This window comes from Acipenser ruthenus, chromosome 3, assembly GCF_902713425.1.
Source record: "Acipenser ruthenus chromosome 3, fAciRut3.2 maternal haplotype, whole genome shotgun sequence".
Classification (NCBI taxonomy): domain Eukaryota; kingdom Metazoa; phylum Chordata; class Actinopteri; order Acipenseriformes; family Acipenseridae; genus Acipenser; species Acipenser ruthenus.
In genome coordinates this window covers 72,041,102-72,053,165 of record NC_081191.1, presented here as the reverse complement: position 1 = coordinate 72,053,165, position 12,064 = coordinate 72,041,102, and the positions used below count along the sequence as shown (strand labels likewise).

Sequence of the window (12,064 nt, the reverse complement as noted above, 5' to 3'; positions counted from 1 at the left end):
TGATGAGATTCTGGGATCAATAAGCTACTAACAACCAAACGAGCAAGATGGGCTGAATAACCTCTTTGCATTTGTAAACTTTTTTTATGTTCTTATGTTTTTAAAAAGCTGTCTAACAAGAATGAGCAGTACTTGAAGATAATATCCTTACGGAATAGAAAGAAGACAAGCGTTGAATTGACAACAGAACTGGCAGAAGGCACAGGTGTCGTTGTCCATCCATCAACAGTCCAAAGCACCTTTGACCACTGTTCCGTAGTCCAATTTCTGTGTTCTTGTGCATATTTTAGCCTTTTAGTCTTGTTCCCCTTTCTTAACAGAGGTATTCTTACTGCAACACATCCTATAAGTCCTGATTTCAAGAGTGACCTTCGTACTGTTGATTTGATGGACAACAACACCTGTGCCTTCTGCCAGTTCTGTTGTCAATTAAAATTGTTGATGCTCATAATGCATCAGAGTAGAAAAATACACTATATATATATATATATATATATATATATATATATATATATATATATATATATATATATATATATATATATATATATATTACCGGTACCAAAGGGATAAAAACTATTCATTCGCAACTGCCAAGTGCAGATGGTTACAGTATTACAATAAGCAAGATGCAAAAAATTATTTCTAGTTCAACTGGCTTTAATCAGGTTATTCGGGATAAAAGTTTGTCAGCAGAACTTGCAAAGTGCATGTTTTTGCATGCGAAACAATACAACAATGCTTGATTTCTGTGTGAAACTGTTTTGCTATTTAAGCCATCAAATTAGACAGTACAATCCAATAACTAAAAGTATAGATAACAGTTTGTGACTGGATTGTTTTTGCAAAAATAACACTGTAGTTATTTTATTAATTCTTATTTCAACCGAACTATACGAGTTGTATCGAGCTTGTACAGTACTGTATACTGTATTTGATTCATTCACTGCAGTTCGTTCAACTGTTATCATAAGTACATTTAACAAAATAAGCTTGTAAATACTGTAATACTGTAAAATGTTTGAGTTCTGTTACTTATATGCATGTTAATGCCATGGCTCATGTGCATCCGTGGTTAACTCAACACCTTGGCGACACTAAATGGAGTTAACCAAGGTTGACTACTGCACAGCAATTGTAAAATAATTTTCATTTGGCATTCTTTTCTTCAAAATGTCAGCATTGGCTTCTATTAAATTTAACATTTAAAACTCTAAAACAAATGAGTGTACACATGTTTTACACATGTGTAAAATCAGGAAATGGGTCAGGACTTGTCCATATGTTTATTTAAATAGATTCAGATTTAGTGAAAAGCAATATGCTGAAAAATAAATCACCTCTAGCAATGGCATCGGGGGAGTGATGATAGGGTCTAACCGTCGATCAGGACCATGCTTGACTGAAGTTTTCTCTTCTTTAGTGTTATTAAGACGAGGTCCTTGAATTTCCAGATCTTGACGACCTCGAACTGACATACCATTAATTACAAGGTTTCCTTGAATGCAAAAGTGGGGAAAGAAAGGAAACAACATAAATTATACTGGTATAAAAACAACTTAGTTGCAGCAGGTAAACTGTTCTGCACAAAGTCCTGCAAGTTTTTCACTGTTACAGCAGCTGTGCAATTCCTTTCATATTTGCCCTTGCTCTTGAGCTTTTCACCTCTTAGTCTGCCATGACCTCTTTACAGATCTGCAGAGTTGAAAGAGTAAGTTGTAACACAAAGCAAAAAAAAAAAAAGAAGTTGCTGACTTTATAATCTGTACCGTAACCGTATTTGTTTCTTGACAACCAAATGCAACACTGGCGTAAAACATAGTATGATGGTGATTGAATGGAAGAGGTGAAAAGACATTCTCTAACCCCTTTACTGCCTGTCATTTTTGGCAATGATATCATCTCATAGTCACTTTGTCTAAGTGCTATAAAAAATTACACTTGTAAAAAACACACACGAAAAAATAATAGGCTCACAGCCAGCACTCCAGAGGTTTTGGGTCATTGGGTAATCTACTCTCCAATTTAGACACCACGTGAGAAAATGTATTTTGGGTGAGAAAAATGCAACATTACCTTAAAGTCATGAGTACTTTCAATAAATATTGTACAAACTTTAATGCTAATGTATGGGGTATGCATGAACTACAGACTTTTAACGGTTACTTTGAACTACTGTGCCAAAAATTGGCCTTACAATAAAAAATATATAGGTTCCTACTTTCATTGTTGACCACAAACAATATGTCTGTGAAGCAAATAAACATAGAACAAGATTTATTTGTTTTTAATTCCAACGTTGCTGATGGAATATACTTAACAAAAGGTCTGATTATTATTATTATTATTATTATTTGTTTATTTAGCAGACGCCTTTATCCAAGGCGACTTACAGAGACTCGGGTGTGTGAACTATGCATCAGCTGCAGAGTCACTTACAATTACGTCTCACCCGAAAGACGGAGCACAAGGAGGTTAAGTGACTTGCTCAGGGTCACACAATGAGTCAGTGGCTGAGGTGGGATTTGAACCGGGGACCTCCTGGTTACAAGCCCGTTTCTTTAACCACTGGACCACACAGCCTCCTAGGCCTGCATGCATATACTATATATTTCTATTAAAATATATATATATATATATATATATATATATATTGCATCCAGACTCTCTCCAAACACAGAATATTGTGTTTATACAATAGGTAGATATATTGGTAGGTTAGGCTGAGGGGGACTAAGACGCTTGATAACATGTGAACTCAAGCTGTGCAGCAAAATTGCTATGTGTATTCATTACACATACCATTTAAAATATCATAAATAATTTTTTTTTTTTTTTTTTTTAATTTGTAGAACTCAGCTTATCTGGAGTGTTGGCCACGGAAATTCAGTGTGTTGTTGCTCACCCTGTTGGGTCATGCATTGGGGAAAACTGGAATTTCTATTTAGTTTTCAAAATTCCCAGGTCGTCCACTCTGAGCAGACGCCAAGCATGTGCAGATATGCCACCTGGAATAACATACTTAAAATTAAAAATAGATGGCATTTGCACTCACCTTCCCCTTGTACACCAGAAAGATCTGTTCCATCTACCACATTCACAGATGGGACTGTTTCCAAGTTGTAAACAACCCCAAGAATGTGCAACTCTCCTGTCTGATGGGGAAGGAGCTTCAAACGTGCCTGTGAAATGGAAATCATAGCAAGTCATTTGTGACAACAGTATAAAGACATTAACATGTTCATAATTTGTAGTCATTCACTAGTCATGACACCTGGCAAAATAAATAAAATGCATACATCACACACACACACACTGCTCCCTTGCTATAATGCGGGTCTCGGGGGACACACAATATGAGTGTTATAACTGAAGAGCGTAATAAACGGGGGAGTGGGGAGGGGGCGCCGCGGGACACAACAACGCACATCTGACAAATACAAAATAAAATAATAACTCCCTCTCTATAATGCACATATAGTGAAGCAAACATGTAACTTGCCGTGAATTAACCATGCATAAAGCACCATGTAAATCAACATTTTTTTTTTTTTGTAAAAAATAAAAAAGGTAACATTCCCACTCGTGGATCATTTTAATTAGCAGTTTCTAAAACTATAAATAGCCTGGCTAAATCGGTGGTTGGGAGTTCAGTTTGACGCGACAGACAAGCAAACCAAGTGCAAGAAGTTAGAGCGGGTCGGAAGAGGGGAAGAGGGAATGGGCTCGCCCCAGGTTCGGCTGCCGGAGCGGGGCTGAAGCGTTTCGTCTCCTGGAGAAAGCCGTAGCTCCTCTCGGCAGCAAAAAAGTAAATGCTTTAGGAAAGATAACCACGTAATAGGCCTAATATTTATTTAGTTATAAAACGAATGCCGAATAAGATGTCTGTGTTATAAAGTGCCAGCGCAGCTTTTCTTCAGTTTAGATACTGTATCAAAAGGATTAGACTGAAAAGTTGCTTACAGTTTGAACAACACCAGTACTATGTTTACTGTAGAAATATTAACAAATACACTGGCCATTTGCTTGAATAAAATCAGTTGGAGAACTTACCGTAAAGTCGTTTTATAGGTCACTCTGGGGTAAAAGTCACTCCCCCTTTTTTGAGACTTCAATTCAATGTTTAAAATACTTTTTTTTTACAATTTTTTTTTTCCTACATGCTCAACACCGATAAATAAAGAAATATACACAGGTTTAGTTTCGAAATAACCATTGTTTGCAACATTTTATTCCATTAATTTTACAGTGTTGTTTTTAGTTAAGCTGTTAAATCACTCCCCCCCTTTTAAGGGCCCCGCAAAAATGCCTAGAAAATCAACTTATTCAACGTTTATGGTAATATATGAATAGACACAATAACAAAACCACTAAATCGCTTCTGCAATTTTTTGAAATACAGTAAAATGAACGGCTTGAAGGGGAAGTCTTCACTTGTTCTAGCTATCCGCATGTTGTGACTGTGACTGCTGATGTGCTCTGAAGCTGCACGCAAAATTACTTTGCAGTCCAATAGGAAACCCAGAAGGCTCCATTGAAAAATAAAACAGCAAGATTTCTCTTTCGTTCATAAAACCTGTGGATGTCTGAACTGTGATCCAAACGCCTCGTTTCACTGAACTGCGATCCAAGCACCTCGTTTCACTGAACTGCGATCCAAACGCCTCGTTTCACTGAACTGCGATCCAAACGCCTCGTTTCACTGAACTGCGATCCAAACGCCTCGTTTCACTGAACTGCGATCCAAACGCCTCGTTTCACTGAACTGCGATCCAAACGCCTCGTTTCACTGAACTGTGGCCCTTCTCTTGAAATCAGACTGCGACTCAGTGCTTTCCAATAGGCTATTTTAGTCTATGGGGCGAGCCACTGTTTTCACAACTGCAAGGGTTCTAAAAACTGCAGGGCTGTTTGGTTAAATGTGACTCTCTTCTCTCTCATTTTCCAGTAGGATTCTTGGAAGCAAAAGCACAGGGTTCTCACACATTGCAGCAAGCAAGGAATCATTGGGGGCAGTACATGCGCTTTTACTGAAACTGTGAGGGGCTTGCCAAGATAGAAACAAAGTGCAGTTAATCAGAGGAGCAGATTAATGTTAAAAAAATATCATTTGAATAAGATGTCCACTTAAACTAAAGCTTTTTATGGAGAAACTTACCACTTTCGTTTCTTCACTACTCATAGAAAACTCCAGTATGACTTCTGTGCTGACAATCTCATTTTTGAAGGTTGCCTATTAATATGAAAAGATCAATTCACAAATGATGTAATTGATGGTTAATCTGAAAGAAATGTTTAATTCATGAATCAGAACAAAACCCCCTTCAATACAGTGCACTTTTTAAAAGGACTACAAGAAAAAAATAAATAAATGAATGGCCACAGATCATAACAGTAGTTCACAGGGACATCTTAATTGAGCGCTTGCATGTCGTCAATAAACATATGAGCCTTAACAAACAGTATAGGTGTGCTGTCTCGGGATTTGTCTGGGCATATTCTAGGAAGAAAATTGCCAATTGCTGTCACTTGCAGTTCCACTATTCCAAACAACTGGATGACCAGGGGCCTATTACTATATAAAACTAGAGAAGCAAGAAGTCCCTATACGTATGACTATACACATACCTACATTTTAGACACAAAATGTAATTGCATTTACTTTCTCAATTACTTATTTGTGTGACCTGGGCCATTACCCAATTTGAGGCTGCTCCTGAAGCAATTCCAAACTGTCTGTCTTCAGGAAACTTCTTTATCTGGTCTTTTAGAAGTAATTTTGCTGCATCTTCAAAAATAATTCTCAATCAAAGCAGTTTTTGAAAGAGAATCAGCAACATGGTTAGGGGGCTTTTATTTTCACTGATTTACACAACACTGATGTTCAAACAATATATGCTTGCTTGCTTTCCAGGTTATGGGCAGTGAAATTGCTCTGGGAGCAAACACAGAGCATGCATAGCAAGTAATCCGAATGTTTAACGCCGGGGATGGAGGGTAGAGGAGTTATGAATAGGGGTCTACTTAAATCGCGGTAAAGTTACGTATTTTTCGCGGGTAGGTTATGGAATAAATGTAGGATTTCACTGACCTGTTTAAACATTAAATAAACCTAAGCAGACAATATAAAAGCCTAAAAACAGTGGTAATTGCTTCCTTATTAAACAGAGGGCTATCATTTGTTAAAGGCAAGCATGCAGCATCCCCCTGCAGTTGCTGCCGACATTCTCTGTCTGGTGTGGACTTGCCCATACATTGAGGCTGCACGTCTGCATCCACTGAATTGTTTGAAGTGTAAAGCAAAGCTTTGCCAAGTTACACAGATGTTGAAATTGATTAGAAACAGTCCCAAAACTCTTGTTACCCAAGGGCAATGCCATACTTCAATAAAGGCAATATATGCAACACGTTCGTTGCATGTTATTTGTCCCATCCAATAATTTATTTTATTAGTGCCGAGTCAAAACAAAGAAAACGTGCCTATTTGGGTCTAAAATTCTAACTGTGTTTAAAAAGTTTGTTTGAAACGAGGCGGCTGTGCAAGATCGTACCTGTAGTACTGATTTAACTTGGCTACAACCGACAGGAATACTATTTGTGTGCGCTGACTTTCCAGCTGTTTATTTTACGTTCTGTTCAGCAGCCTCTGTAGTAGCCTTTCGTTAAATGTGTGATTCTGAAGCAAAATAGCGATTGATCGTACTTTCTCCAAAGACACATTACAAGATGTGCAAAACAATTCCCTCCATCTGCACGTACACCCCCTCCTGCACAGTACAGGTCACAGAAAAGCCAGTCTGATGCACTGATAGGCTGATTAAAACATCGTTGTCATTTGAACAGTAAACAAAAACGTTAACCACTTTAGAGTATTTTTCTAAGGACGTTTCTTTTTTTTTTGTCTAAGTGCAATGCACACAGGACGGAATAAAAAAAAAAGCTTCTCTACAGAAGGAAGATACATAGTTTGCATCACTTGCGTTGTGCAGTAGTTCATTTAAAACAAGGTTTCTTTTTTTTTTCTCTCCGTACTTGTCCGGTATGCATTGGCCTCTAAAGAGGTGAATTTCATGATGACCCCTCAATTTCCTGATTTACGCGGAATCCACGATTTAGATAGACCCTTAGTTATGAAACAACTTAATTGGTTGTACAACACAATTAAAAAGAAAACTCTACCTTCACATGTGCCTCTTTCTCATTGCTAATTGGCTCATCTCCGTTCTGAAGCTGACCGAAAACTTTGGATTGAAACTTCCACAGCAGCGAGAGGTCGGTCAGCAGGAGAGGAACCTTCAGGGGGTTTTTAAAGACAACCTCCACGATGATGGGCTCTAAAGGAAACCAAATCAATGTCCACAATCATAAGGAAATACACAGCTGTTTTTTTAAAATTGCAAAATGTATTCATCTCCCAGTAATAGACCAAGACCTTCTGTGACATACATTCTTGCACAGAGGTTCTGTTCTTTTTTTATATTGTTATTATTATTTGTTTATTTAGCAGACACCTTTATCCAAGGCGACTTAGAGACTAGGGTGTGTGAACTACAGATCAGCTGCAGAGACACTTACAACTACGTCTCACCCGAAAGACGGAGCACAAGGAGGTTAAGTGACTTGCTCAGGGTCACACAATGAGTCAGTGGCCAAGGTGGGATTTGAACCTCTTGGTTACAAGCCCGTTTCTTTAACCACTATGTTCAAGGTGACAGAAAACTAGATAGCTCTGATTCATATTTACATTTCTTAGTCTACTTGCAGTTTCACCAAGCAACTTACAATTAAAGATGAGCAGCCAGATGCACTTCTAATATGTGTTAATTTTTTATTTTTTTTTACAAAATATTCTTACAAATAACTGGCCTCGGATGTCTTACACCAAATGGGATGCCCAGGGGAAAATCCAAGGGCAATGTTATACCAGATATCAGAATGATTTAAAAAATGAAGTAAATATAGGAGGTTGTGTGGACCAGTGGTTAAAAAAAAAAAAAGGGCTTGTAACCAGGAGGTCCCTGGTTCACATCCCACCTCAGCCACTGACTCATTGTGTGGCCCTGAGCAAGTCACTTAACCTCCTTGTGCTCCGTCTTTCGGGTGAGACGTAGTTGTAAGTGACTCTGCAACTGATGCATAGTTCACACACCCTAGTCTCTGTAAGTCCCCTTGGATAAAGGTGTCTGCTAAATAATAATAATAATAATAATAATAATAATAATAATAATAATAATAATAATAATAATAATAAATATAAAAATAAATCTGTATTTTTTTAAATGTACCGAGATTAAAACAATGCAGCAGTGAAAAGGTTAATTTGTACCGTACAGTACCCGAGAGAATCTTAGAATACAGCAGTGTATCAACTGTAAAAATGCTGTCTGAAGTTTAGTGGTCTGTATCATTCATATGACCCAAGGCTAAAAGAATGTGGCAGTGAACATTGTCTACATGCCAAATCAGGTAAAGGGTGATTCTGTGACCTACCCCATGTAGAAAAATTCCACGTGTGAGGTGTGTGTTAGAGGGCCTCTAGAGGTTCTTTGAAATCCACGTTGCCGGACCCGGGGGAGGGGCCACAAATTTTAAGCATGCCTCATTGTAAACGTAATCTACCTACCTAATGTTAAAAAAACTCCCACTGCAGAAATGCCTGTAATTTCACCAGAGTAAAGTTTATGGCGCTGCTTTAGTGGAATCACTGAACTGATGGAAGTTCGTTTTTCAACAAAAATAAGTTACGCGTCAGCAATTTCACCAAGTATCTTTAATCAGTAGTTACAGACCCTCTTTCCAATGAAGCATCAGCTTGTATTTGTACGAAACTGCTACATACCTTGCTGTATTCTACTGCTGCTCTTATTTATAACTATTCACTGTGTCTTGTACTTGATTTTACTTTCAGATATCCATATTCACGCTTTTGGTAACTGCTCTTATTTGAAATTGTTCTTATCCATTTATCATACTTACTATGGCCTCTTAATGGACTTGTATAAGCAAACATTTTTACTGTAAGTTAACTGCTCTTAGTCGAACTTGCTCTTAAATGTAATTTACTGTATTCTTTACTTTGAATTTTGTATTATGTATTATGAACTTTGTATTCTGATTTGACTTTGATCTTATTTTCTACTGATTGTATTGTACTTTATAACTGCTCTTAAAGGGTATGTAACAACCTTTTTGTTTTATTGTGTTACATGTTCCCATGTGTTGCTACAACTGTTTAAGTAAGGTGTGTGTATTGTTTTAATTATTATTTTTTACATCTTGACCATTTTTTTCACTTTTAAATTGCAGAGCTCTCTGGCTGTTTCTATTATAGCTCCAGCATGGCATCTTATGTATTTCTCAGACATACATTTCCCATCATCCCCCTGCTCACTGGTAAATCCACCCGAGTTACATATGAGCAGGAGGATGATGGGAAATGTAGTTTGAGTGGTCCATGCAGGTCCATGTAAAGCCATCGTGGAGGCAGGGGAATGCAATTTAAAAGTTTAAATAAGTGGTCAAAATGTAAAAAAAAAAAAAATTAACACAATACACACACCTTACTTAAACAGTTGTAGCAAAACATGGGAACATGGCAACACAATAAAATAAAAAGTACCCTTTAACTGTAATGTGACATTCTGTAAAGTGATTTTCTGCATTGATATTTTGTAAGGTGATGCTTTGTATTGTGATATTTTGTAATAACTGTAAGTCGCCATGGATAAGGGCGTCAATAAATAAATAAACGAATAAATAAATACAAATTAAATTCCCCCTGATATCCGTTAATTAAGGGAAGACTGAACAACCTTTTTAGATTCTCACAGGAGCAGAGAATAATACAGCCCATTTAGATTGTGAGTAACTCTAAATGTAGACATCAATTGTAGTTCAGCTGTTTTAGTTTTCTTATTTTTTAAATGTGTTGTTAGGTGGATGTCTTATGTTCACTTATTTACTGAAATGTTGTGTATTTATAAAAGGACTGGAAAACTAAGATATTAAAACAGTCTGAATTAATGTATGTCACTGTATCTTTTTTTGTTCCATTACAATATTCAAGAAGAATATACCTTGAACTACAGCCAATGGAAATCTTAAGTTGTCAGTTTGGCTGTTCAGACAGTACTGAGTTGGCTGGAAGTTCACTGGGATTGCTCCTCGGTTGACTACAGCTACAACTTGCTCCTCCAGCTCTTTCCACTGCTGTGACAATTCACAGTCAAATTCCTGGTCCAAGCTGACATGGGTAGCTGCTTGTTTTTGTCCTGAAAAATATTCATAAACAGAATGACACTCTTTTGAAGTGCAATCTCCTTCACAACAGTTAGCAGACAACAGGGATTGATTCAAACCGACAGCAGTAGACTTCAGTACTGCTGCCGATTATAGTGCTGTTTCAGACATTTACATTTTACATACTTTTAACCCTTTAAGGACCAGGATCGTGTTAATACGATCACTCTGAAGTGGACTTCTATGAGTGTGATCGTGTAAACACGATAAAAAAAAAAAAGCACTTTGTTTTGATGACTTACAGGGCCACCGTACTTTGCAGTACAGACTTGAAACACATATCATTGGATAGGGGAGGGACTCATGTTCACTTTCTAAAATCAAGAGTAGTGTCTATTATTGCTTATAAAGACCCTGAGAATAAACGTGTATTATGTCATTGCAATCACATAGATGAAACAATATCTTGTAATTTGCCCAAACATCAACATTTTTCAACAACACTTTCAGGAAGTATTGTAAGGTCCCTCAGGTCATTGAATAACACATTTTTATGCATGTATCTCCAAGCAGAATACATAATAAAAAATACTTTACATTTAAAAAAAAAAAAAAAAATTATATATATATATATATATATATATATATATATATATATATATATATATATATATATATATATATATATATATATATATATATATATATAGTGTTAAAAAACGAAAAAAAATGTTGTACGGTTTGTGAAAAACTTTAATATACACAAGAGTTTTCTGAAAAAAATGACACCATTTCCAAGATTTTTATAGGAAGAGAATCATATACAGCCAAAAAACACCTGGTCCTGGGGGAGCACCCCACTGAAAAATGCTTGGTCCTGAAAGAGTTAAAGACAAAAATGCACTTGCATGCACAGCTGCTGTTTTTCATACTATTGGTTGACAAAAGGCCTAATTGTATTGATCTTACCGGCAACAGGGATTAAGATCTGCAACTGTTAAAGATCATTTTAAGGAGATCCAATATGTTTTATCTGACTGAGGATAAAAATGGAGTATTAAGTTAATACAACAAAAGAGGTGACACAAGAGTCAGAAATACTAATTCCAGAATTATTATATAGGTAAACATGCTCCATTTCAGGGGGTCACAAAATATCACTATACATCACTCACCTTTTAGTGTTACTTAAGCTCTTTGTTGAGTAATCATGAAAGCTGTTAATTGTGAAACAGGTTGCAGGAAATTGCTTTTTTTTCCCCAGTGTAGTCTGTGCTTCTGACAAGCAGCTGACCAAATTTGGCCTAGTGGAAATTTCCAAGGAAAATTATAGCAAATTAAATGGGTGTCAATCGTGAAATGTTCCTATTACTGACTGTTGTCAGCTCAGCTGGTCAGAAACTGAAAGTAGCCAAACCTATAATGAACAGGTTTCATGATATCAAATATATACTCTGTGAGTGATTTATTACAGTCTTGTGTGAGCCCCTGAAAAAGAAATGTTAAAAAACAGCAAGACTAATTACAGTGTTAACCCTATGCTGCCTACTAGGAATGAATATAAATTGTGCATGTATCCAGCAACTTTCTATTTTAGCACTTGTAGTTTAATAACTATAAAATCACCAATTAAAACCCAATATATCAACAGAAAGGTATTGAGCAGACCTTTCCAATGATATCATCTATTTTGTTGTAGGGTGTTTTTATAGATTTTGTCTTAAGCAATGCCTCCAAAAAATACTGAAATATGAAATAATAATATTTAAAAAATATGCACATTCATATTTTCCCCCAAACAATGTAGAAAAAAAGTTAGAATATA

General features: G+C 36.5%; 1 protein-coding gene across 2 annotated transcripts in view; it reads right to left on the bottom strand.

Annotated features, from left to right (window-relative positions):
* LOC117394661 (trafficking protein particle complex subunit 8) overlaps positions 1 to 12,064 on the bottom strand; it is an 80,785-nt gene that overhangs the window by 31,145 nt on the left and 37,576 nt on the right. For both annotated transcript variants that reach the window (XM_033993055.3, XM_033993056.3), the window contains 5 exons: positions 10,077 to 10,271; positions 7,180 to 7,334; positions 5,159 to 5,233; positions 3,056 to 3,182; positions 1,341 to 1,498 (listed from right to left, as the gene is read on the bottom strand). In XM_033993055.3, the coding sequence (XP_033848946.2) occupies positions 1,341 to 1,498; positions 3,056 to 3,182; positions 5,159 to 5,233; positions 7,180 to 7,334; positions 10,077 to 10,271 (710 nt within the window). The remainder of the gene's footprint in view (positions 1 to 1,340; positions 1,499 to 3,055; positions 3,183 to 5,158; positions 5,234 to 7,179; positions 7,335 to 10,076; positions 10,272 to 12,064) is intronic.